General features: G+C 67.3%; 5 protein-coding genes across 8 annotated transcripts in view; 3 read left to right on the top strand and 2 right to left on the bottom strand.

Moving 5' to 3' along the window:
* Positions 1-1487, top strand: part of TMED4 (transmembrane p24 trafficking protein 4) — a 1853-nt gene extending 366 nt beyond the window's left edge. Inside the window, exons 2-5 of the mRNA XM_027706330.1 lie at positions 321-421; positions 633-758; positions 869-1015; positions 1101-1487. Coding sequence (XP_027562131.1) covers positions 321-421; positions 633-758; positions 869-1015; positions 1101-1250 — 524 coding nt within the window. The 3' untranslated portion in view covers positions 1251-1487. The remainder of the gene's footprint in view (positions 1-320; positions 422-632; positions 759-868; positions 1016-1100) is intronic.
* A 38-nt stretch (positions 1488-1525) lies between these two features.
* Positions 1526-6655, top strand: DDX56 (DEAD-box helicase 56). 3 transcript variants are annotated; one of them, XM_027706323.1, is made up of 14 exons: positions 1526-1829; positions 2201-2362; positions 2542-2702; positions 2858-3028; positions 3580-3670; positions 3941-4185; positions 4285-4398; positions 4812-4958; positions 5039-5133; positions 5208-5281; positions 5442-5531; positions 5631-5736; positions 5855-5952; positions 6368-6523. In XM_027706323.1, the coding sequence occupies exons 1-14, from the start codon at positions 1767-1769 to the stop codon at positions 6446-6448; spliced, it is 1698 nt and encodes a 565-aa protein (XP_027562124.1). In that variant the 5' UTR covers positions 1526-1766; the 3' UTR covers positions 6449-6523. The 3 variants fall into 3 exon arrangements, with proteins under 3 accessions (XP_027562124.1, XP_027562123.1, XP_027562125.1); XM_027706322.1 differs by having other exon boundaries at positions 4806-4958; XM_027706324.1 differs by lacking the exon at positions 5855-5952 and having other exon boundaries at positions 4806-4958; positions 6368-6655.
* Positions 6656-7451: 796 nt separating this feature from the next.
* Positions 7452-16681, top strand: NPC1L1 (NPC1 like intracellular cholesterol transporter 1). Of its 2 annotated transcripts, XM_027706319.1 has the most exons (19): positions 7454-7721; positions 8388-9910; positions 10030-10130; positions 10499-10671; positions 10936-11064; positions 11393-11575; positions 11847-11961; positions 12418-12545; positions 12680-12817; positions 13197-13286; positions 13648-13838; positions 13915-14042; positions 14193-14313; positions 14428-14483; positions 14564-14714; positions 15356-15587; positions 15912-16025; positions 16243-16405; positions 16505-16681. In XM_027706319.1, exons 1-19 carry the CDS (start codon positions 7668-7670, stop codon positions 16606-16608), a joined length of 3894 nt encoding a protein of 1297 aa, XP_027562120.1. In that variant the 5' UTR covers positions 7454-7667; the 3' UTR covers positions 16609-16681. The 2 variants fall into 2 exon arrangements, with proteins under 2 accessions (XP_027562121.1, XP_027562120.1); XM_027706320.1 differs by lacking the exon at positions 16505-16681 and having other exon boundaries at positions 7452-7721; positions 15356-15589; positions 16243-16383.
* Positions 16682-17094: 413 nt separating this feature from the next.
* MRPS24 (mitochondrial ribosomal protein S24) lies at positions 17095-18372 on the bottom strand. The gene is made up of 4 exons (XM_027706331.1): positions 18318-18372; positions 17916-17975; positions 17662-17773; positions 17095-17402 (listed from the first exon to the last, which is right to left on the bottom strand). Exons 1-4 carry the CDS (start codon positions 18342-18344, stop codon positions 17119-17121), a joined length of 483 nt encoding a protein of 160 aa, XP_027562132.1. The 5' UTR covers positions 18345-18372; the 3' UTR covers positions 17095-17118.
* Positions 18373-19021: 649 nt separating this feature from the next.
* CUNH2orf42 (chromosome unknown C2orf42 homolog) lies at positions 19022-23967 on the bottom strand. The gene is made up of 9 exons (XM_027706321.1): positions 23888-23967; positions 22541-23364; positions 22040-22150; positions 21624-21731; positions 20912-21016; positions 20220-20327; positions 19887-19987; positions 19652-19814; positions 19022-19230 (listed from the first exon to the last, which is right to left on the bottom strand). The coding sequence occupies exons 2-9, from the start codon at positions 23352-23354 to the stop codon at positions 19022-19024; spliced, it is 1719 nt and encodes a 572-aa protein (XP_027562122.1). The 5' UTR covers positions 23355-23364; positions 23888-23967.
* Between the last annotated feature and the right edge of the window lie 91 nt (positions 23968-24058).

The raw sequence follows: 24058 nt of genomic DNA, 5'->3' as shown, positions 1-24058 counted from the left end.
GACCACTCGGTACGGGAGGGGGCGAGGAGACCAGCGGGGACCGGGAGAGGCCACCAGGTGCTTTTTGAGGGTGGGAGAGACCACCGGGATCTGGGAGGGGTCACCAGGGATGTCACGGGAGTTACCCCCGCGCACTCGGGGGGGGCAACATTGGAGACCACCGGGGGGGGGGGGCCGCGATGGGAGGGACTGAGAAACCCCCCCAGGGGCGATGGGGAAGGGCAGGGGGGACCCCCGGGAAAGGGGAGGGGGGGGCCGGGCTGGGGGACACTGGGATGGGGGTTGGACCCTCCCCGACCCCCTGTCCCCTCCATTCCCAGGGAACTACCGGACACAGCTGTGGGACAAACAGTCCGAGTCGTTCCTGCCCTCCACTCCCGGGCTGGGCATGCACGTGGAGATCAAGGACCCCGACGGAAAGGTGGGCACCCCCAGGACAAGGCAGTGGCCCTGTCTTGGTGCCCTGGGGTGGGTGACAGTGGCCCTGTCCCAGTGTCTCAGAGTGTGACAGTGGCCCTGTCCCAGTCCTGGGGGTGTGACACCACCCCCATGTCCCCAGGTGGTGCTGTCCCTGTGGTGTCACAGTGTCCCTGTGGGTCCCTGGGCTGTGTGTGACACTGTCCCTGTCCCAGGTGGTGCTGTCCCGCCAGTATGGCTCCGAGGGTCGCTTCACCTTCACGTCCCACACGCCGGGGGAGCACCAGATCTGCCTGCACTCCAACTCCACCCGCATGGCCCTGTTCGCTGGGGGCAAACTGGTACTGCTGGGGCGAACTGGGAACACTGGGGAGGGGTCCCCAACCCTAGGGGGGGTCTCTGCCACCTGTGTCACCCCCTGAGCCCCCCCCGACCCCTTCTGTGCCTGCAGCGGGTGCACCTAGACATCCAGGTGGGTGAACACACCAACAACTACCCCGAGATCGCAGCCAACGACAAGCTGACGGAGCTGCAGCTCCGGGCACGGCAGCTCCTGGACCAGGTGGAACAGATCCAGAAGGAGCAGAACTACCAGAGGGTGAGCAGGGGGTCCTGCAGGGTCAGTTTGGAGGGGATCACCCAGTTTTCCCCCCTCTCTGACCCCCTTCCCTGTTTTGGGGCAGTACCGGGAGGAGCGGTTCCGCATGACGAGCGAGAGCACCAACCAGAGGGTGCTCTGGTGGTCCATCGCCCAGACCATCATCCTCATCCTCACCGGCATCTGGCAGATGAGGCACCTCAAGAGCTTCTTTGAGGCCAAGAAGTTGGTGTAGCCACCCCAAGCCCCTGGGGGGCTCCCCCAAATCACCCAACACGCCCCAAAGGGGGGATCCAACCCACCCCGGGGGATTCCCACAGACCTGGGGAGGGACCTTTGCTGCCTGCTGGGACCCTGGGGGTGGTGGGCAGGTTGGGGGGGCCCTGCCTGCCATCTGGGAGGGGGGAACCCGCCCCCTACTTGGGGGAAAATAAAGATTTTATTGGGGAAAATAAAGGAGTTTTTTGTTTCAGTGGGGGTCCCTGGTGCTTTTTTGGACTGGGGAGGGAATCTGGTGCTGCAGGAAGCCAAGGTGGGGGTTCAGCCATCCAGCTACCTTTCTACAGTGCACTTTCCCCCTCCTGGGGAATGAATCCCCCCAAAAAAGACCCCTGGGGGGTGGGGACGAGGTTTCGGGGGCTCCCCCAGCCCCGAGCATTCCTCCACCGCCAGGGGGCGCTGCGGCGCCTGCCTCCCCGGCGGCGGCGCTCTGTGCACACAACCGGAAGTGTTTGTGGGCTGGGCGGCCAAGATGGCGGCGGACACGGCGGCGTCGGGCTTCGAGCACATGGGGCTGGACCCCCGACTGCTGAGGGTGGGGGGGCCGGGGGGGGAAACGAGGGCCTTCGGGACACTGGGAGGGAGGGCTCAGCCCCACGGGGAGGGGTGCACGGGGAGCGAGGGGAGGCCTCGAGGGGGCTGAGAGGGTTTTGGAGTCACTGGGGATCCCCACCATGGGGAGGGGGTGTCTTGGGGGGGCACTGGGGACCCCGGGTTTGGGGGGGGGATGTCTGTAGGACAGAGTGGGACAGTGAGGACCCCCGTTTTGAGGAGAGGGTGTCTGTGGGCCTTGGGGGGCACTGGTGACCCCACCATGGGGAGAGCGTATCTGGGGGGGGGTTCTGTGTCCCCCACCACGGGCAGGGGCTGTCCTGGTCCCTGCGGTGACCCCGGTGCCCTCCCCAGGCGGTGGCAGAGCTGGGCTGGGCAACTCCCACGGCCATCCAGGCCCAGGCCATCCCCCTGGCATTGGAGGGCAGAGACCTGCTGGCACGGGCCAGGACGGGCTCCGGGAAAACAGGAGCCTACGGGCTTCCCCTGCTGCACAAACTGCTCAGCATCAAAGAGGTGAGGGCATGGGGGTGCTCTGTGGGGCACAGGGGTGTCCTTGGGGACCCTGTCCCCCCCTGGTGTCAGTGCTGGTGCCCACAAGCTGTATGGGCATGGTGGACTCGGGGGGTGCAGGGCCGGGCTCCTGGCACACGGGGGTGTCCCTTTGTGCCCCACTGACAGCCCCTGTCCCCCAGGCATCCCCAGCACTGCCCCAGGCCGTCCGTGCCCTGGTGCTGGTGCCCTCGGCGGAGCTGGGCCGGCAGGTCGGGCACACCCTGCGCCAGCTCTCAGCCTTCTGCGCCCGCCGGCTGCGTGTGGTGGACCTGTGCTCACAGAGCGACCCTGCTGCCCAGAGGTGAGGGACCCCTGTGCCCTGTGTGCCCCCTGACCCCCCCTGTGCTCACAGAGCGACCCTGCTGCCCAGAGGTGAGGGACCCACTGTGTGCCTCCCTCTGCCCCCCGACCCTCCCTGTGCCCCCTGAGCCCTCCCTTACCCCGTGTGTGTGCCAGGCCTGTGCTGATGGAGCAGCCTGATGTGGTGGTGGGCACCCCGGGGCGGGTCCTGGCCCACCTGGGCGGGCACAGCCTGAGCCTGCGGCACTCACTGGAGCTGCTGGTGCTGGATGAGGCCGATCTGCTGCTCTCCTTTGGGTTTGGGGATGACATCAAGGCCCTCCTCTGGTAAGGGGGTGCAGGGGGGGTGTGGGGGGCATGGACAGGGCACACGGGGGCAGGGATGGGGGTACTGGGGCCACTGCTGGGGGTGGAGGGCACGGGGGGCAGTGCCAGGGGTTTGGGGGCACTGAGGGTTTGGGGGGCACTGCTGGGGTGGAGGGTCACAGGGGGCACCGATGGGGGCATGGGGGGCAGGGGATGGGAGCATGGGGGGGCTCTGCTGGGGGCACTGCCAGGGCTGGGGGGAGCAGCGGGGCTGGAAGGGGTGGAAGGCACAGCCAGGGGGTTGGGAGACACTGTTGGGGGTGGAGGTTGTGAGGGGAGCACAGCCCAAGAGTTTGGGGGGCATTGAGAGTTATGGAGGCACCACCTCAGGTTTGGAGGGCACTGCTGGGGTTTGGGGGAAATTGTTAAAGCAGGGAGACTTGGGGGCACAGTGAGTTTTGAGGCATTGCCAGGGCTGGGGGGGCACAGGAAGGCTCAAGGGGGGCAGCAGAGCATCACCAGGCCCGGTGCCAGGGGGCCTGGGGGGCACTGAGCCCCCTGTTTTCCCCCAGCCACCTGCCCAAGATCTACCAGGCCCTGCTGGTGTCGGCCACGTTCAACCCCGAGCTGGAGGCGCTGCAGGAGCTTGTGCTGCACAACCCCGTGAGGAACGAGGGGCTGGGATGGGGTTTGGGGGGAGCTGGGATGGGGTTTGGGGGGGACTGGGAGGGGTTTGGGGCATCCAGGGGGAGGTTTGGGGGCTCTAAGGGAGGTTTGCGGGATCCAAGGGGGATCCAGAGCGGGCACAGAGATGGGAAAACGCCGGGATTTGGGAACACTGCCCCCCAGGAGCAGATTTAGGAGCCACAAGGAGCCCAGAGGACCCTGTGGGTGCCACAGCCCCCCTGTTTTTCCCCATTTTCCCCATCCCAGGTGTTGGTGCTGCCCCCGGAGCCGCGGCTGCCGGGCCATTCCCAGCTGCAGCAGTTCCAGGTGCGCTGTGGGACGGAGGAGGACAAGTTCCTGGTGCTCGTGGCGCTGCTGCAGCTGCGGCTGCTGCGGGGCCGGGCCCTGCTCTTCGTGGGCAGCCTGGCCAGGGCCTTCCGCCTCAAGCTCTTCCTCGAGCAGTTCGGGATCCCCGCCTGCACCCTCAACTCCGAGCTGCCCGCAGCCTCCCGGTATGCCAGGGGCACTGGGGGGGCACTGGGGGGGCCCTGGGGTGTCCTGGGGGTCACACGAAGGGGGGTGGGCACACTGAGGGTCTCCTCTGTCCCCAGGTGCCACGTCATCGCCCAGTTCAACCGTGGCCTCTACGACTTCATCGTGGCCACCGACGAGGAGGGGCCTGTGGAGACCCCCCAGCGCCAGGCACGGAAAGGGGGGACCCCGGGGTGAGCACGGGGGCTGGGGGATGTCACCAGGGACCCACTGGTGCCACCAGTGTCCTGTGGGTGGCACCAGTAACCAGGGGGTGACACCAGGGACCTGGGAGTGCAACCAGTGCCCTGAAGATGCCACCAGGGAGCCACTGGTGCCACCAGTATCACATGGGTGACACCAGTGTCCTGTGGGCATCACCAGGGACCTGGGTGACCACCAGTGTCCTGTTCCCGTGCGAGTGTGTCCCCCTTGGGGGGCTCAGGGTGTCCCTGTGACCGTGGCCTCACCGTGCCCGGGGTGTCCTTGTGCCCAGGGGATCCCCTTTCCCAGCCTCCCTGTCCCCACATCCCAGATGCCCACTTGCTCTGGGTGTCCCTCCCGAGCCCCCCCAAACCCTGGTGTCCCTGTGTCCCCCCAGGAAGGGGAAGGGGAAGGCCAAGGACAAGGGGAAGGCCAAGGCCCAGGACCCTGAGTATGGGGTCGCGCGGGGCATCGACTTCCAGAACGTCTCGGCCGTCATCAACTTCGACGTCCCCCCCACGGTCGAGTCCTACATCCACCGTGTGGGCAGGTCTGTGCGGGCACCGGGGGGACCCCCAGGGGTGCCAGGCTGGCCGTGGTCCCACCCTGTGTCCCCCCTGCACCCCCCAGGACAGCCCGCGGTGACAACCCTGGCACGGCGCTGACCCTGGCGCTGCCCGAGGAGCACGAGGGGCTCACCCGCATCGAGGACGCGCTGGCAGGAGGTTTGGAGGGCCCTGTGCCACCCGGGGGGCTGGGGGACACTGGGGGGCTGGGGTGATCCTCTGTGTCCCCCCAGAGAACGGGCAGTCCATGCTCCAGCCCTACAAGTTCTGCATGGAGGAGATCGAGTCGCTGCGCTACCGCTGCCGGGTACGGGGGGCACCGGCGGGGCTGGGGGGGACAGGGGTGGCACTGATGAGGTCCTGGTGACACCAGGGGGATGTTGGTGGTGCCAGGGGGGGTCCTGGTGACTCGGAGGGGGTGCCAGCGTGGGAGTGGCACCCTGTGACCCCACTGTGCCCCCCCAAAGGATGCCATGCGCTCGGTGACCAAGCAGGCGGTGAAGGAGGCGCGGCTGCACGAGATCAGGGACGAGCTGCTCAACTCCGAGAAGCTCAAGGTGACCCCGGGGGGCTCGGGGAGGGGGTTTGGGGGTCCCTGAGGGGCACAGGGGGTCCCTGGGCGGTGCCAACTTCCCCCCCCCATTGTCCATGGCCAGGCCTATTTCGAGGACAACCCCCGGGACCTGCACGTGCTGCGCCACGACAAACCCCTGCACCCGGCCATCGTGAAACCTCACCTGAGGAACGTGCCAGACTACCTGGGTACGGGGGCACAACAGGGGCACGGGGGGGGAAATGGGCAAAAATGGGGGGATTGGGGGGAAAACGGCGCAGAAGGGGGTGATTTGGGGGGCAGGACTAACCCCTGGTGCCCCCCCAGTGCCCCCCAGCCTCCGGGGCATTGCCAGGCCTGGCCCCAGGAAACGAAAGGGCCCCCGAGTGCTCCGAGGGCCCAGTGCCCGCAAGGGAAAACCTGCTGTGAGTGACCCCCAAACCCCCTCCCTGAGACCCCAGATCCCCCCCACATCTTCTCCCTGAGACCTCAAACATCCCCAAACACCCCTAAATCCCCTGCACAGACCCCCAAATCCCCCTCGCTCCCCAGAATTCCCCCTGAACCCCAAATTACCCCCTGGACCCCTAAATCCTCCTTGCAAAGCCAAAACACCCCCAAATCACTCCCACTCCCCTAAATCCCCCCTGAGCCCCCAACCCCCCCAAAATCCCCCAAATCCCCCCTTGCTCCCTGAAATCCCCCCAGATCTCCCCACTGCACCCTCAAATGCCTCCCCACTCCCTCAGCTCCCTCCCCTGAACCCCAAAATGCCCCCAAACACCCCCAAATATCCCCGCCGAGCCCCCTGCAGATCCCCACCCTGCTCTTCTTTTCCAGCCCCGTGGCACCGGGAACCCTCTGCAGAGCTTCAAGTTCTCCCGGCGTGGTGCCAAGGGCCGGGCTGTGCCCACCCCCTGACCCCCCCCCGTGCCCCTCTGGGGGCCTGGGGGCTGTGCTGTGCCCCCCTGCATCCCCCCGGGGCCTGGGGGCTGTGCTGTACCCAATAAAGGTGCCAGGGGCTGGTTTTGGGGTGCTGGTTTTGGGTGCTGTGTGTGTGGGCGCGGTGCCCGCCCTGCGTGACGTGACAGGGACAGGGCGGGGCTGGTGACGCAGGTGTGGGACCCGGGCAAAGGTGCCAGAGCGGGACCACCCCCCTTATCATCACCCAGGGCCGTAAAGGGGAGGGTCAGGGACACCCTGGGGGGTGGCACCGATGGGTTCAGGGGCTCGGAGCCCCTCAGGCACCCCAAGGGAACTCTGTGGCGGGATGGCACCGGGATGGGGTGGCCCAGCCCTGCCCGTCAGTGCCCGCCCAGACACTTATCGGGGCCACAGACACTTATCAGGGCCCCAGATACTTACCAGGGTTCCAGACACTTATCAGGGTTCCAGGGCCTTATCGGGGTTCCAGGGCCTTATCAGGGTCCAAGGCTCTGGACCCTTTCCTGGCACTGGGCACAGGGCACTGGGGTGTCACACACCTGTCCACGGGGATGACACTGGGATGGCACCCACCCAACCACTGGGATGGCACCTACCTCTTCCCCAGGATGGCACTGGGATGTCACCCACCAGCCCCCGGGATGGCGCTGAAATGTCACCCACCCACCCCCTGATGTGGCATCAGAGTGTCACCCACCTGCCCCCGGGATGGCACTGGGGTGTCACACACCTGCCCCTGGGATGGCACCAGCACGTCCCTGGCCAGAGAGGGGAGCACAGGGGGGTTTCCCTGCAGGACACACCTGTGGCAACCCCCTGGCACTGCCACAACACCCAGGGGTGACCCCACACTGTCCCTCCCTTCCCCCACTCCTGTGTGCCCCCGCAGCGCTCCCAAATCCCCCGTTTTGTGCCCAAATGCCCCATTTCGTGCCCAAATGCCCCGTTTCGTGCCCAGGTTCCCGGTTGTGCGGGTTTGGGTTTCCCAGGAAGCGGCTCCAGCCCTGCCCCGAGATCGATCGATCGGTCTCGTTAATGATCCCCCGGGTTAATGATCCCCCGTTTACAGCCCTGACCGGGGCTGATTGGCCTTGTGGCTGTCAGACCAGCAGGGCCCTGCCACGGCAGTGCCTGCCCCGGGGGTGCCACCCATATAAAACATGCTGGGCGGTGTCGGGGACACCCCTCTGCCACCATGGCAGGGTCCCTGGCGCTGCCCGGCGCCCTCCTGGCAGCACTGCTGGCACTGGTAGGAGCTGGGGCGGCACTGGGGGCACACGGGCACTGCCAGGGAGAGGGGTGGGGGGTGGGGTTTGGGGGGCTGGGGATGGCAGAGTAGGGGGACACTGGTGCGGCACCCATTGGGTGACACTTGAGGGGCTGGGGGTGGCAGAGCGAGGGGGGTGATGGTACAATGCCCATTGGGTGCCTGTTGGGTGCCCCTTGGGGGGGGCTGAGGGTGGCAGAGCCAAGGAACCCCGTTCTGGTACCCATTTGGTGACATTTAGAGGGGCTGGGTGTGGCAGAGTAGGGGGACACTGGTGTGGTCCCCATTGGGTGATGTTTGGAGGGTCTTGGGGTGGCAGAGCTGGGAGGACACTGGTGTGGCACCCACTGGGTGCCTGTTGGGTGACAGTGGTGGGGCTGAGGGTGGTAGAGTGGGGGGGAAACCATTGTGGTACCCTTTGGGTAGTGATTTGAGGGCCTAGAAGTGGCAGACTGGGGGGGACACCACTGTGATGCCCATCAGATGCCTGTTGGGTGCCCTTTGGGTGGTATTTGGGGGGGCTGAGGATGGCAGAGTGGGGGACACACCTCTGCAGTGCCCGCCAGATGCCTGTTGGGTACCATTTGGATACTGACAGTGCCATCCCCCTCCCCAAACCCCCTCCCCCCCCCCCCTCCCCCCCCCCAGGCCTCCCCATCCCTCACCCCGATCCACCGCGCCGGGTACTGCTCCTTCTACGGCGAGTGCGGGCGCAACCCCGAGGTGGACACGTCGCTGGTGTCCTCCAACGTGCCCTGCCTGAACAACACTCCTGCCCAGGAGGCCACGGGCGCTCTGCTGGCCCTGCTGCGCTCCGTGTGCCCGGACCTGGCGCGGGGGGACAACGAGACCACCCTGGTGTGCTGCAACTACGAGCAGCTCAGCGCGCTCCGGCTCAGCGTCGCGCTCTCGGGCACCGTCCTGGCGCGGTGCCCGTCCTGCGCCCGCAACTTCGCCAGCCTGTACTGCCACAACACCTGCAGCCCCGACCAGAGCCTGTTCACCAACGTGACGCGGGTGGTGAACAGCACGGAGGCGCCCGGCTTGGCGGTGGTGGAGTATCAGAGCTTCTTCCGGCAGCGCTTCGCCGATGCCGCCTTCTCCTCGTGCCGCGGGGTGCGGCTCCCGTCCACCGGCGGCTTCGCCATCGCCACCATGTGCGGGCGCTACGGTGCCCAGCTCTGCACCCCCCAGCGCTGGCTGGACTTCCAGGGCGACAAGAACAACGGGCTGGCGCCGCTGCAGATCAACTTCCAGCTGGTGCCCAACGGCACCGAGCCGGGCGATGACATCGAGCCGCTGGACGCGCGGGTCTGGAGCTGCAGCGAGGCGCCGAGTGAGGATGAAGAGCCCTGCTCGTGCCAGGACTGCGCCGAGTCCTGCCCGCCCGTGGTGGCCCCCGCAGACCCGCCGCCCCCGTTCCGGCTGGGCGAGGCCGACGGTGTCCTGGTGCTCTGTGTCCTGCTCTTCGCCTTCCTCGCCATGGTCTTCCTCGTGACCCTGCTGTGCCAGCGGCGCTCCAAGGGGCTCACGATGCCGCAGGCAGTGCCCGCTGCCCGCGGGTGCTCGGCGTGGGTGGGCAATGCCAGTCACCAGGCCCTGGCACGGGTGTTCCGCTGGTGGGGGACACTGGTGGCCTCAAGGCCCCTGGTGGTGCTGGTGGTGGCCGTGGTGGTGGCCGGGGGGCTCTCGGTCGGGATGATGACCCTCCGGCTGACCACGGACCCGGTGGAGCTCTGGTCGGCGCCGGGCAGCCGTGCCAGGCAGGAGAAGGCCTTCCATGACCAGCACTTCGGGCCCTTCCTGCGCACCAACCAGATCATTGTGACGGCGCCGGGCAGGGCTGGGTCTCGCTACGACTCTGTGATCTTGGGGGCCAAGAACTTCAGCGGGGTCCTGTCCCAGGACGTGCTGCAGGCGCTGCTGGAGCTGCAGGAGCGGCTGGCGGCCATCGAAGCCTGGGCACCGCAGGCGGGCAGGAACGTGACGCTCAGGGACGTGTGTTATGCCCCCCTGAACCCCACAGAGCCCACCCTGGGCGACTGCTGTGTCAACAGCGTCACCCAGTACTTCCAGAACAACCGCTCCCACCTGGCACTCACCGCCCTGCAGGAGGACAGCAAAGAGACGGGCACCGTGGACTGGCACGACCACCTCATCTACTGTGTCAAGTGGGTGCCAGGCTGTGGGGTTGGGGTTCTCTCCGGGTCCCCCCTCACAGCTGGGTCCGGGTGGGCTCAAGGCGGTGATGGGTACCCCCGCTGACCCCCTGGCACCCTGTCCCCACCAGCTCCCCGCTCTCCTTCAAGGACATCACAGCGCTGGAGCTGAGCTGTATGGCCGAGTACGGCGGGCCCGTGTTCCCATACATCGCCTTCGGGGGATACCGGGGTACGGGGGCACGGAGGGCAGGGGGGCACAGGGACCTGGGTAGGTGGGGGGCTCTGTGGGGCAGGGGGGACCTGTGGGCACGGGGACACCTGGGGGACGGGGGACCTGTGGGCAATGGGGGTCCCTGTGGGACATGGGGACAACTTGGGGGGACAGGAGACTGTCTCTATGGGGTGTGGGGGACCTGTGGGCAATGGGGACACCTCAAGGACAGGGGCCCTCATAGGGCATGGGGGCACCTGTAGGGCAGGGGGTACGGGAACACCTTGGGGGAATGGGGGGCTCCATGGGGCAGGGGGGGACCTGTGAGGTGTCCCTGCCGTGTCCCCCCTGTGTCCCTCCATGTCCCCACGTCCCTGTGTCCCCAGACTCAGAGTACACGGAGGCCGAGGCTCTGATCATCACGTACTCCCTGAACAACTTCCCCCACGGGGACCCCCGGCTCGAGTGGGTTCTGAGCTGGGAGAGCAAGTTCCTCGAGGTGGTTCGGGATTTCCAGCGCTCGCACGGCCTCAACCTGTCGGTCACGTTCATGGCCGAGGTCAGACCCCTCCCGGTGTCCCCTGTGTCCCCTCTGTGTCCTCTCCGTGTCCCTGTGCCCCCAGTGCCCCCCATACCCCCCGTGACCCTGGTGCCCCCAGTACCCCATGTCCATGTGCCCCCCAGTGACCCCTGTGCCCCTGGTTTCCCCCATGTCTTTGTGCCCCCCCCCCACATCCCGTGTTCCCATTCTCAGGGTGGGATGGGGGGTCCCCGGGGTGCCCGGTGTCCCCTCATTCCCCCTCCCCTGTCGGTGCCCCCCCAGCGGTCCCTGGAGGACGAGATCAACCGCACGAGCGGGGAGGACCTGCCGGTGTTCACGCTCAGTTACCTGCTGGTGTTCGCCTACATCGCGCTGGCCCTGGGCGAGTACACGGCCTGGAGCCGGGTGCTGGTGCGTCCGGGGGGCTTCGGGGCTCTGGGGGGGTGTCTGGGGAGTCCAGGGGTTCCAGGGGCGTCCTGGGGGGGGTTCCAGGAGGTTCAGGGGGTCCCAGGGGGGTCCTGGTGGAGCTGGGGGATCCTGGGTGGTGTGCTGGTGGGTCCGGGGTGCTCCTGTGGGATGTCCAGGGGTCCCAAGGGGGTCCCGGGGGATCCAAGGGGGTCCCGGGGGATCCAAGGGGATCCCGGGGGCTCCCAGGGGGTGTCCAGGGGTTCTGGGAGGTCCCAATGGGATCTGGGTGGGGTTCTAGGGGAGCTGGGGGTGCTGAGTGTGGGTGTCGCAGGTGGAGTCGAAGGTGACGCTGGCAGTGGGGGGCATCGCCGTGGTCCTGGGGGCCGTGTTTGCCTCCATGGGGTTCCTGGCGCTGCTGGGGGTGCCCTCGTCCCTCATCATCCTCGAGGTCGTGCCCTTCCTCGTGCTCGCTGTGGGCGCTGACAACATCTTCATCTTCGTGCAGGAGTTCCAGGTCCGGGATGGGGGGGCACAGAGGGCGGGGGGGGCGGCACGGGGGCACTTTGGGGATTCTCATGGGGAATGTGGCCCTGGGGGGGCACCTGGGGGTCCCCATGGGGCAGGGTGGGGAGGGAGGTGCCCATGGGGCACAGCACCCTGTGGCTGCCCCAAGGCGGGGTGGTGGGTGCCCAATGGGGCCCCCCAGGGGGTGGGGGGTACCTTTGGGGTTCTCCCCCAGGGTGGGGGTGCCCCATGGGGTCCCCCCTGACCACCCCTGCCAGCAGCAGTCGCAGCGGGAGCCGGGCGAGACACGGGAGCAGCACCTGGGGCGGGTGCTGGCGCAGGTGGCACCCAGCATGTTGCTGTGCAGCATCTCCGAGGCCATCTGCTTCTTCCTGGGTGAGCTCGGGGGGCTCCGGGGGCACCGGGGGGGCACAGGGACTCAGGGGTGGACAAGGGGCACAGGGACATGGGGGGCGTGGGGAAACAGGGGTGACTGGGGGCACAGGGACATGGGGGTGCACAGGGTGGGCACAGGGACACTGGGAAATGGTGGAGGGCAACAGGAGCACGGGGGGGGACACAGTGACATGGGGGCGTGGAGGGACATGAGGGGTGCACAGGGTGGGGGGGGCACTGTGGGGGCGCAGGACCACGGCACAGGAGCTGGGCACGGTGGGCACAGGGGGACAGTGGGTGCAGGGGGCTGGGACAGTGGTGGGCACAGGGGGGACAGTGCAGTGGAGGGGCTGGCACAGTGGGCACAGGGGGACAGTGGGTGCAGGGACTGGCACAGCTCTCGCTGGTGCGGGGGCTGCGGGGTTTGGGGTGCCCCCTGAGCCCGGGGTCCCGCAGGTGCCCTCTCGTCCATGCCCGCCGTGCGAACCTTCGCCCTCACGGCCGCCGTCGCCATCGCCTTCGACTTCCTGCTGCAGATGTCGGGGTTCGTGGCACTGGTGGCACTGGACGCCCGGCGGCAGGAGGTACCACCCGGGGGGCTCTGGGGGTCGTGGGGAGGGCACAGGGTGGGCACAGGGTGGGCACAGGGTGGGCAGTGTGTGCCCGGGGTGGGCAGGGGGCCGTGGGGATCCCGTGCCAACCCCCTGTGTGCCCCCAGGCCGGGCGGTTTGACCTGTGCTGCTGCTGTGGGACGGGCAGGGGGGGCCCGGCCCGGGAGGGGGCCCGGCTGCTGCGGCCCCTCCTCGAGAAATTCTACACCCCCTTCCTGCTGCACCCCATCGTTCGGCCCTGCGTGGTGAGGGGGCACCGGGGGCACGGGGGGAGATGGGAGGACTGGGGGGACGGGGGGGAGTGGAGGGATGAGGGGAAAGGTGGGCATGGGAGGAATGGCAGGGGGGGCCATGGGGGGCATTGGGGCACGAGGGGAATGGGGGTCATGGGGCTGGGGGGACTGGGGGTTTGGGGAGCCATCGGGGAGAACGGGGGGAATGGGGGGCACAGGGATTCTGGGGTGTCCTGGGAGGTGGGGAGGACATGGGGGGCTTGGGGGTGGGATGGGACATGGGGGCTGGAGGGGACCAGGGGTCTTGGGAGGGAATTTGGGGGGCTGTGGGGTTCCAGGGGGAGCTGGGGGTGTCAGGGGTCCTGGAGGTCCCTGACCAGGTGCCCCCCAGGTGCTGCTGTTCCTGTTCCTGGCCTGTGCCGGGCTGTTCCTGATGTTCCAGGTGCCCGTGGGGCTGGACCAGGAGCTCGCCCTGCCCGAGGTGGGGACGGGACCGCCGGGGGGTGGGGGGGGGAACGGGGGGACAGGGGGGGTGTTTTGGGGGAATCCGGGGGGGGGGCCCCCTGGGGGGGGGGGGGGGGGGGACGGGGGGGGGGGCATGTCCCTAGGGGGTGACAGAGGGGGGGGTGACATGGCCCTAGATGGTGACAGATGGAGGTGGGGTGACCCTCTGGGCCCTGCAGGACCCTGGACGTGCTGGGTGGGTGACGGGGCCCTAGATGGTGACACACGGAGATGGGGTGACCCTCGGGACCCCTCAGGACCCTGAGGGTGTTGCAGTGGGTGACACGTGGGGATGGTGGGACCCTCAGGGCCCCCCAGGCTGACGGGGGTGCCCGCAGGACTCGTACATGCTGCAGTACTTCTCGGCGCTGAACCAGTACCTGGCCGTGGGGGTGCCCACCTACTTCGTCACCACGGGCGGGTACGACTTCTCCTCTGCCAACGGCACCAACGCCATCTGCTCCAGCGCCGGCTGCGACTCCGACTCGCTCACCCAGACCATCCAACACGCCACCAGCTTCCCCAACGTGTGGGTACACGGGGGGGCACGGGGGGGCCAGGGGGAGGGGTGACCAGCTCCTGCCAGCCCCGTGTGCCCCCTCCAGGTCCTACCTGGCCATCCCGGCCACCTCCTGGGTGGACGATTTCCTGGACTGGCTGAACCCCACGAGCCGCTGCTGCCGCATCCACCAGTTCGGGGCGCACAAGGGGGAGTTCTGCCCCTCCACCAGCAGTGAGTAGGGGCTGGGGGGCACGGGGCGGGTGTGCCATCGTGGCCAGTGGGTGCCCATCGTGGTGGTTCTCGGGTCTACACGCAGTGTCCTCTGTGGTGGCCCTTGGGAGCACATTGGGTGCCCCCCACTGCTGACCCCTGTGCCCACAGATGACCCGAGCTGTGTTTTGGGGCAGTGCCTGAAGACGCTTCGACGCCCCACGGCCGAGGAATTCCAGCGCTTCCTGCCCTGGTTCCTGCAGGACCGGCCCACCCTGCAGTGTGCCAAGGGGTTCGTGGCACTGGGGGTCCCCTACCCAGACATGGCCATCAGTGGGTAACACCTCACCACCCACGCCCTGGGTGCCCCCCCGGGTGCCCCCTGACCCCCGTTTTTCCCCCGCAGGGGCCTGGGCGCCTACGACACTGCGGTGAGCATGGACGAGAACGGCACCATCCTGGGTGAGTGCAGGGCTGGCGTGGGCTGGGGGGGTGCCCAGTGGGCCCCCGGGGGTGCCCCTGACCCCCCCGATCTGTGCCAGCCACCCGGTTCATGGCGTACCAGCGCCCGCTGCGCACCTCGCAGGAGTACACGGCGGCTCTGCGGGCAGCCCGTGCCCTGGGGGACACCCTGACCCGCACCCTGCACAGGGTGCCCGACACAGACCCCCAATTCAGCGTGTTCCCCTACACGTGAGTGCCCACCTGGGGCATGGGAGGCGCAGGATGGGGAGGGGGGAGAGGGGCGTGGTGCCGGGGGGGCACCGCTGGCTGGTGCGGGGTCAGCAATGGGTGCCCAGTTCAGGAACGCCCAGTTAAGGGTGCCCAGGCCAGGGCAGGGGCACTTCTTGGGAGTCACAAGTGGGTGCCCCAGTCAGGAGTCAGTGGGGGTCCCAACTTAAGGGGTGCCCAGTTAAAGGGTGCCCATTGTGGGGTGCTGTGGGTGCCCCAGCACCCAAACTGGGGATCACAAATTTGTGTCCAGTTAAGGGGTTCCCAGTTAAGGGGTGCCCATCCAGTGGTGCTGAGGGTGCCCTTGCTGGGGGTCACTGTGGGTGCCCAGTTAGGGGATGACCCATTCAGGGGTGCCCAGGTCAGGGACAACATGGGCACCTCAGTGCCTCACTGGGGTTAACAGGGGTGCCCAGTTCAGGGCTGGGGTTGCTGTGGGAACCCCTGTTGGGGTCCCAGTGCCTGTGCCAGGGTTTCCAGTGCCCATGTCGGGGTGCTGGTGCCTGTGTTCGGGTACCCAGTGCCCATTTTGGGGTACCTGGTGCCCATTTGGGGTGCCTGGTGCCCTGTCACAGTGTCACGTCACGGTGCCACCCCCGCAGGGTGACATACGTGTACTACGAGCAGTACCTGACGGTGGTGACCGAGGGGCTGGTGACACTGGCATTGTGCCTGTTGCCCACCTTCGCCGTGTCCTTCCTGCTGCTGGGCATGGACCTGCGCTCCAGCTGTGCCACCCTGGTCACCATCACCATGATCCTGCTGGACACCGTGGGGGCCATGGCCCTCTGGGACGTGCCCTACAACGCCGTCGCCCTCATCAACCTCGTCGCGGTGCGGGCACGGGGGGCACGGGGACATAGGGCACGAGGGGTGGCACGGGGACATGGGAAATGTGGGGTGGCACAAGGACATGGGTGGAATGGGGACATGGGACACACGGGGGCACTGGCAGTGTGGGGTGGCTTGGGGGTCTGGCGCACACAGAGTGGCACAGTGGGCAAAGGGCATGGAGAGAACAGGCACAGGGATTTGGGACGCAAGGGTGGCTTTGGGGGCACAGGGGGTGGCAGCAGGACCTGGGACATGTGGGGTGCCACAGAGGCTTGGGGGCACAGGGGGTGGCAGCAGAGGGGGTGACAGGCAGTGTCCCCGCAGGCCGTGGGCATCTCGGTGGAGTTCGTGTCCCACATCACATGCGCCTTCACCCGCAGTGCCCAGCCCACCAGGGTGGCACGAGCCGCCGAGGCCACCATCACCATGGGCAGCAAGGTGGGCACAGGGGACACTGTGGGCCCCCCAGTCCTGCCTGGGGGTGACACTGTGGGCCCCCCAACCCTGCTGGGATTGGGGGGATGCCACGGCACTCCAAATCCTCCTGGGGGGCCAAAGGTGACACCATGGACCCCCACCCCTCCCCTGCTGTGCCCGGGGACCCCGGGGTGGCCTGGCTGCCCTGTCCCTGATGGTGTCCCTGCTGTGGCCACAGGTGGTGGCCGGGGTGGCCATGACCAACCTGCCCGGGGTGGTGGTCCTGGCCTTCGCCAAGGCCCAGCTCATCCAGGTCTTCTTCTTCCGCCTCAACCTCATCATCACCCTCGTGGGGTTGGCACATGGGCTGGTCTTCCTGCCCGTGCTCCTCAGCTACATCGGTAAGGACCCCCTGGCCCCACCCCCGGGACAGTGCCCTGGCCCTGTGTGCCACCCCGGGGCACAGGGACAGCCTGGCACCATCCCTGTTGTCCCCACAGGGCCCAGCCCGCAGGTGCCCGCAGGGGACACGCCGGGGGACACGCAGGGTGCAGGCACCACCTACTTCAAGGACACAGACACGGACAAGCCCGGGAAGGGCTGAGCCCCCCTGGCCCCTCTCACTCCCCTCTTGCCCCCACTGCTGCCGCTGTTCTATTTAAACTGGTTTTCTCAGAGTCTGGACTGGTTTAACTGGGGTGGGTGGGGGCGTGTTTTGGCTCTGAAGCGTCGCACAGGGATGGGGACACGGGGACAGAATGTGTGGAGACAGGGACATGGACACTGTGGGGACAGGGACATGTGAGGCACACGGGCAGTGTGGGGACAGGGACATGAGGGACACAGGAATGTGTGGGGCAGAGGGACACAATGGGGCCATGGACATCGTGGGGACAGGGACATGGGGGGCACATGGCACCGCTGGGACGGGACACACAGGGACAGGGTTCTCTGGGGCACGAGGGCACTGTGGGGACAGACCAAGTGACAGGCTGGCAGGGCTGGGAGTCCCCTGTGCTGGTGGCACTGCCCCTGCCCGTGCCAGGGGTGGCACTGGGGGTCCCAAGGTCCCTGCACCGCAAACCACTGGGAGCTGGGTGTTTATTGCTGGGCACTACAGGTACTTGTAGACCACGCGGGCGGGCACCGTCTGCAGCTCCAGGCGCACGGGGCACTTGTAGAAGTGGCTCAGGAGGGTCTCGGTGTAGCCCACCAGGAAGTAGATCTTGCTGGGGGCCAGTGCCCGGTTAAGCAGGGCACAGATCACCAGCAGGTTCCCGCGGCGCTTCAGCACCACCTCGTCCGCCAGGAGCCCCGGGAAGGTGCCGTACATGAACCGGCGCAGGAACGAGTCCTCCACTGCCCGCTCTGCCGCGCCTGCCTCGCCCTGCAGGTTACCTGGGCACAGGGGCACGGCTGGCACCGGGGGCTGGCACTGCTGCCACCCTGTGCCCACCCCACACATCCCTGCTCCCACACAGCCCTGTCCCCTCAGTGCCCTCGTGCCCCATGGCCCTGTCCCCGTGTGCCCCAGAACACCCCGTGATCCCTCCCCACAGGGGCCCTCATCCTCCCCACGGGTGCCCTCACCCTCCCCACCCGCTGCCCCTCCGTGTGCCCCCCGTCCCCCCGCCGTCCCCCCGTGCCCGGTACCCACCGGTGTGCAGGGACAGCCAGCCCTTGCGGTGGGCGATGTAGTGGGGGGGATGTGCCTGCTCGTAGGTCACGGGCTTGTCCCCTTTGCCCACCCGGACCCGCGCCGCCCGCGTCTGTGGGGACAGGGGTCAGGGGACACAGGGGTCAGGGGGGCACAGGGGTCAGGGGGGCACAGGGGTCAGGGGGGCACAGCCCGGGGGGGGCACAGCCCGGGGGGTTGCAGGGAGGGGACACCCCCGGGGTCCCAGGACTCACCTTGAGGCAGGCGGGGCTGGTGTGGAGGTGCCGGGGGCCGGGCAGGGCACAGGGCAGTACCTGGGGGGGGTCACAGGGCTGGGGGGCAGCCGGGGCTGGGGGGCCTGTCCCAGTCCCCTGCCCCCAACAGCCCCTGACCCCCCGGACCCCGCCGTCCCCAGAGCGGGGTCAGCACTGCTGGAGCCCCCCGGGGAGGGGACCAGTGACCCCCACACGCGGTGTCAGCTGCACGCAGTGTCCCCCCGCACTCGGTGTCTCCTATATCCAGCGTCCCCAGTGTCCCCTGTACGCAGTGTTCCCCTCCCGCAGTACCCCCATCCCCTGCGTTCTCCATTCCCAGTGTCCCCAGTGCCCCCCCCGTTCCCGTGTCCCCCATTCCCGGTTCCCCCCGTGCCCTCTCACCCTCAGCGCGCGCGCGGCCGCCGCCATCTTGGATCGGGGCCGGGCCGGCAGCGCCCCCTGGCGGCGGGAGGGCGGCACTGGGTCCGCCGGTGCTGTGGGGGGTCCTGAGGGGCCCGGGCTGCCCCCCCAGCCCTGCCGGGGGGTTCCGGGGTGTCCTGGTTCCCCCCCCAGCACTGCCAGGGGGTTCCGGGGTGTCCTGGTTCCCCCCCAGCACTGCCCGGGGGGTTCCGGGGTGTCCTGGTTCCTCCCCCTCGCACAGCCCCCTGTCTCTCTTTCAAACTCGATTTTGGGGTCCCTGGCCTTGCTGGGGGGCTGCCCCCACCATGGGGTGTTGAGGCACTGCCCCTCCTCTCTGGGGTGCCGGGGGCTCTCTCTGTGCCTCCCCAAACCCTGCAGCAGCCACTGGGATCACCCTCCCCACAAGGGGGGGGCTGTCCCCCATATCCTGGGCCCCCCCACCTCTGGCTGTCAGTCACAGCCCCCCTTCCCACCTTTCGGGTGACCCCCCGCCCATCCTGAGGGGTTCCCCGCATTTCTCCCCTCTTTCCACTCCCCTCCTGGGGGTCTCCCCCCCTTCCCCCCCCACCCTGGGGGTCTCCTCAGATGTCCCTCCTTCCCCCCCCGCAGTCCAGACTCAGACTCAGACTCAGGGTTTATTTTGGGGGGTCTCCATCGTGTCCGTGCCGGGGGGTGGTTTGGGGGGCTCAGGGGAAGGCGATGGCGCTGAGGGGGGGCAGCTCCAGCGGGGGGTCGGTCGGAGGGGGGTCCCGGAGGGGTCCCGTGGGCCGGGGCCCCCCGTGGTGGCCGTACTGGAACTTGAGGCGCAGCTCCCCCAGGCGGGAGCGGGGCAGGATGTTGGGGATCCACTCGATGGTGAACGGGGTGGGCTCCTTCTGCGTGGGGGATGTGTGTCCTGGGGGGGCACGGCGGGGTGGGTGCAGGCCCCCCCTGCCCCTCCACTGAAGCCCCCCACCCTCCAGACTTTCCTTTAACCTCTCTTGCAGCCCCCAGGGGTGGTTTTGTACCCCCCACTCTCTGGACCCCCTGTTCCCCCTCTCTTCAGAGCCTCCAGGGGTGTCTGTGCGTTTGTCCCCCACCCTCTGGGTCCCCCTTTCCCCCCTCCCTTGAAGCCCCCTCACCCTCTGGGCCTGCCCCCTCCTTTAGCTGCTCCTCTCCCCCTCCACTGAGCCCCCCCCCGGGGTCCCCCTTTTCTCCCTCTCTTTACAGTCCCCAGGGTTCCCAGGATTCTGCCCCCCCTCCCCGTGGATTTCAGGGTCCCATCCTGTGGATTTTGGGGTCCCATCCTGCCCCTCCCTGTGGATTCCCTCACTCACCAACTTTGAGGAAGGTCTGGAGCTCCAGGGGCCGCAGGGGGGGCTGTTTCTCGGGGGTCCCAAACCCGTCTCCCACGGGCTCCACCTCCACGCGGGGGGTCCGGAAGGGCTCGTAGGAGCCGTCCCGGTTCTGCACGAAGCTCCTGGTGATCTCCAGCGGCAGCTGTGGCGAGGGGGGGGTCAGGAGGGGTTGTGGGGGGCTCTGGGGGGCCGGGGGGGGCTGCTCCCCCCTTACCTCAGGCGTGTCAAAGATCTGCTTCACCTGCAGGACGTTGGTGATGTGCCAGGTGTACTTGGAGAAGGTGCCCAGGGGCAGCGCGTCCCTGCGCACGAAGGCTGGGGAGGGTGGGCTGTCAGGGCTGGGGGGGACTTGAGGGGCTTCCCCCCCCTTTTTCCTCTTTCTTCCCTTCACCTTTTGCCTCCCCACCACCACTTTTTTCCCCCCCACTTTCCTCCCCTTTTTTTGTCCCTCTTTTCTCCATTCTCACCCTTTTTATTTTTACCCTCTTTCCCCCCCTGTTTTCCCCACACCTCTTTTTTCTCCTGTTTCTCCCCTGGGATCCCTCACCCGTGGTGGAGTTGGGGAGCCTCTTCTTACTGCTCCCACTGGAGATGCGCTGCTGGAGGGCATCAAAAAAGGCCTGGGGGATGTGGAACACCAGGGGCTCAGGACGCCCTGCAGGGGGAACAGGGGGAGCACAGGGATCAGGGGCTGGGGGATCCAGGACCCTCATCCTGCTCAGGCCCTGAGTGTGCCTGGGGCTCACTGGATCAGCAGTGCTGGGGTCTGAAGACGTTTCCAGGGAAGTATCTTGGATTTGGAGGCAGGTGTTTCATCGGGTGTCCTGTGCCCCTTGTCCCCTCCCTGGGAGAGGAACCCAGCACCCTCCTGTCCATGAGGAGTTGAGACTCTAATCCTGTTCCTCCCTCCCACCCTGAAATCCCCTGATGTCCCTTCCCTGTGCTGTCCGTGCTCCAGATGCCACCTGGAGATGCCCTTGGAGCATTTCTGTGGCCTCCTCTGGATTTGCTCCAGCAGCTCCACAGCCCCATGTTGGGGTCTCAGAGCTGGAGGCAGGTGGGGTCTCACCTGAGCAGGGCAGAGGGGCAGAATCCCCCCCTCACCTTGATCTGACCTGAATCAAAGGCAGTAAAACTTCCCAGGGCACAATAAATTCCCTGCAAACCAGCCAAAGCCCTGGGGGCAGTCCCTGGGTGGGCTGGAGCCCCGAAGCCCCCCTGGGTGCCCCCCAGACTCACCCTCAAACTGGTAGTGCATGGTTTGGTGGATGCGCTCCGTGACACTGGCCAGCCAGTCCTGGAAGGACAGGGACACCTGGGACTCATCCAGCACCTGGGGACAGCCTGCAGGAGGGAGGGAAGGGATGCTGGAATGTCACCCCCCCAGAGCACCCACACACTCCCCAGGGGCATCTGTGGGAGCCAAACCAGCCCTTCCTGGCTGTGGGGTGGGATGGATGTGCTTTGTCTCAGGGAAAAAGGGGAAAATGAGGGATTTGTTCCACTTTCCAGGCCAAAACTAAAGCTGAGAGAGAGGAAAGCACCAAGCAGAGGCTCCTGCCCTGGCACAGGGCATTGCCAGCATGGAGAGAGGGTTTCTCCACAGGGTTCTGAAGAAACTCAAAAGGACAGATCCTTCTTTTCCAAACATCCCACGAAAACTCAAATAAATCATAGAATCATGGAATGGTTTGGGTTGGAAGGGATCTTAAAGCCCTCCCTGCCCATCCCATGGGCAGGGACACCTTCCACTATCCCAGGTTGCTCCAAGCTCTGTCCAGCCTGGCCTTGGACACTGGCAGGGATACAGGGGCAGCCACAGCTTCTCTGGGAATTTCATCCCAGCCCCTCCCCACCCTCCCAGGGAAGAATCTCTTCCCAATACCCATATAAATCTACATAAACCCAGAGTGGGCACTGCCAAGGGGGCCCTGGGTGCCCCCAGACTCACTGTGTCTCTTCAGGGAGGACGAGGCCACTGGTGGCTTCCTGAGGCTGCTCCTTCTGGGGCCGGGATGAGCTGGGTCCGGAGCCAGGAGCGGGCTGGTCACCTGTGTCCCTGAGGGAGGGGTTGTCACTGCAGGACTCACCCCATGGGATCCCTACCTGTCCGTCCCCTCCTTCCTTGGGGCCCTTCTCCTCCATAACACCACCATGAGCATGGGAAAAGACCCCTCTGGGCCAGGTTGGGGTTGTTCCCGAGGCTCCACTGGCACCGACACAGCCGGATCCTGGTCTCTTGGAGCTGCATTGCTGGGGGATTTCAAATCCCACCCAATCCTCGAGCTGGATCCCAGTCCCTTGGAGGTGCTCCCAAGGGGATTTTCAGCTCCCACCCATCCCACAGACCTTCCCAGGGACACTCACCCGGCCCCACATCCTTTTTCCTCTTCCTGGCCTTGGCAGCAGCCGCCCCCCGAGGCCGTGCTGTGGATCCGGGGCCACAAACCAGCTGCGGGACCACCGCACCCTTCAGACCTGGGGACACAAATCCTGTCCCTAAAAACATCTCAGCCAGGGAACAGGGGGCTCATGTGCCCCCCCAAGACCTCCCAGCACATCCTAAATATTGCTGCTGTGGGAGGGGTTCACAGGAAATTAACCCCAGAGGCAGCTGTGGGAGGGGGTTCACAGGTTCCAGCCCTGGAAAACGACCCCTAGCACGCCCTGAGCACCCAAGGCAGTGAATCCCAGTGGGATCTGCCCCCACTTAGCTCTCATGGGAGCACGGGGAGCTCCCCACTCTGCTCCCACACTCTGGGAGCCAGGAACGGGTGTAAGGGCTGCTGGGAGGTGCCAGGGCCCCGGGCTGGGGTGTCACCAACCCCTCAACACCCCCCAAAGCCCCCGTGTGCCCCCCCTTCCCACCCCCGGCGTCGGAAGCGAGGAACTCGGCGAACTCCTGGGCCAGGCTCTCGTCGCTGGCGAAGGCGCAGATGCAGGCGAGGAAGTGGATGCAGCGTGTTGGTGGGACCTCTTCCTCCTCCTCCTCCTCCTCCCCCTTGCCGTGCCCAGCGCGGGGGCTCCGGCAGGCGCAGGAGAAGCGGTGCTGAGCGAAGCAGGCGTGCAGGTAGCCCAGGCCGTGCCTCTGGCTGGCCTGGCACTTGACCACCAGCACGCTCCTGGTGACCCTCTGCACCAGCGGCCCCGTGGGCTCCGTCGCCAGCTCCCACAGGCTCTGCTTGGCCTCGGGGGGTGCCTGCAGGGAGCCCAGCACAGAGCTCTTGAGGGGCAGCGGCGTGGCCTCGGCCTGGCAGCCCAGGGCCAGCTTCAGGTGCTGGCACTGCTTGTCCTCCGCCACCGCCGTGCCGCAGGCGGGTGCGTGGCAGCGCCCCGAGCTCAGCTGGGTGATGAGGGTGCCTTCGGGAGTCTGGATGGCGGTCTCGGAGACCCCCAGCTCCACGAAGCAGCGGGCGTGGTGCCCGCGGTGCCGCACGGAGTAGAGCTGTGCGGGGGAGCCGGTGAGGACGCGCACGGCGCCGGGGTCGGTGCCAGTGCCGGGGGCGGGTGGGCGGCGGGCGCCGGGCCGGAACACCGTCCCACACCGCTGGTTCTTGCAGCTCAGCCCCCGCGTGCCGTTGTAGGTGCCACAGCGGGGGCACTTGCGGATGCCCCGCAGGGTGGCCTTGCCCAGGTCTGACAGGAAGGAGGGGGCTTTGGGCCTCGATGGCGGGGGGTCCATGCTCAGGGAGCTGTGAGGGCACAGAGGGGGGAATGGGGGGGGAACAGATTAGTTGGCTGGTCACTGGTGGTGCCAGTGGTGTCCCAACAGTCACTGGGACACCCCACAGTCCCTGGGACACCCTGTCCGATCCCTGTGCCATCCTGACAGTCCTTGAGCCACCCTGACAGTACACATGTCACCCTAGAAAACATGAATCATGGGCAGAAATGGGGCAGGAATGGGGGCAAGGAATGGGGCAGGAATGGGAGCAGGAATAGAGCAGGAATGGGGGCAGGAACGGGAGCAGGAATGAGGCGATTCCCGATTTGCACCAGTTTGGCCAGTTCTGAGGACCAGAACAGCGACTTCAGCCCCTCAACCCATTCCCCCCCTCACACAGCTCCCTATCCCAGTGTGACACTGGGGGGGGACTGGGAGGGCTCCCCGTGACCCCCAGGAAGCCCGTGCCCGTCCCTGCTCTGCCCCGCGTCCCTGATCCCCAGCCCGGGTGTCTCTCCCCCAGTCCGGGGGTCTCTCCCCCGCCCCGGTACCTGCGGCCCCGTTACCGCCGCCGTGGGCGCCGTGAGGGGGGTCCCACTTCCGCCCTTCACGCGCTCCTATTGGTCTGTCAGCACCACGTGGCGTCCCGCGGGGGCTGCTGGGAGATGTAGTCCAAAGAGGGGCTATGGCCACCCCAGGGCCTGGACTACAACTCCCAGCAG

This window comes from Neopelma chrysocephalum, unplaced genomic scaffold (assembly GCF_003984885.1).
Source record: "Neopelma chrysocephalum unplaced genomic scaffold, ASM398488v2 Primary Assembly neopelma1_367, whole genome shotgun sequence".
Classification (NCBI taxonomy): domain Eukaryota; kingdom Metazoa; phylum Chordata; class Aves; order Passeriformes; family Pipridae; genus Neopelma; species Neopelma chrysocephalum.
This window is presented reverse-complemented; position numbering and strand designations above follow the sequence as displayed.

Coding starts and splice junctions, on each gene's coding strand:
- NPC1L1 (XM_027706319.1), top strand. CDS start 7,668: ATGGCAGGGTCCCTGGCGCTGCCCGGCGCCCTCCTGGCAGCACTGCTG. Junction 10,131..10,498: donor CGCCTTCGGGGGATACCGGG/GTACGGGGGCAC, acceptor CTGTGTCCCCAG/ACTCAGAGTACACGGAGGCC. Junction 15,588..15,911: donor CCCTCATCAACCTCGTCGCG/GTGCGGGCACGG, acceptor GTGTCCCCGCAG/GCCGTGGGCATCTCGGTGGA.
- CUNH2orf42 (XM_027706321.1), bottom strand. CDS start 23,354: ATGGACCCCCCGCCATCGAGGCCCAAAGCCCCCTCCTTCCTGTCAGAC. Junction 22,151..22,540: donor CCTCGCTTCCGACGCCGGGG/GTGGGAAGGGGG, acceptor TTGTGTCCCCAG/GTCTGAAGGGTGCGGTGGTC. Junction 19,231..19,651: donor CCAGACCTTCCTCAAAGTTG/GTGAGTGAGGGA, acceptor GTGCCCCCCCAG/GACACACATCCCCCACGCAG.
- MRPS24 (XM_027706331.1), bottom strand. CDS start 18,344: ATGGCGGCGGCCGCGCGCGCGCTGAGG. Junction 17,774..17,915: donor CCAGCCCCGCCTGCCTCAAG/GTGAGTCCTGGG, acceptor CTGTCCCCACAG/ACGCGGGCGGCGCGGGTCCG. Junction 17,403..17,661: donor CTGGCTGTCCCTGCACACCG/GTGGGTACCGGG, acceptor CCCTGTGCCCAG/GTAACCTGCAGGGCGAGGCA.
- DDX56 (XM_027706322.1), top strand. CDS start 1,767: ATGGCGGCGGACACGGCGGCGTCGGGCTTCGAGCACATGGGGCTGGAC. Junction 4,186..4,284: donor GAGCTGCCCGCAGCCTCCCG/GTATGCCAGGGG, acceptor CTCTGTCCCCAG/GTGCCACGTCATCGCCCAGT. Junction 5,953..6,367: donor CCCGCAAGGGAAAACCTGCT/GTGAGTGACCCC, acceptor CTTCTTTTCCAG/CCCCGTGGCACCGGGAACCC.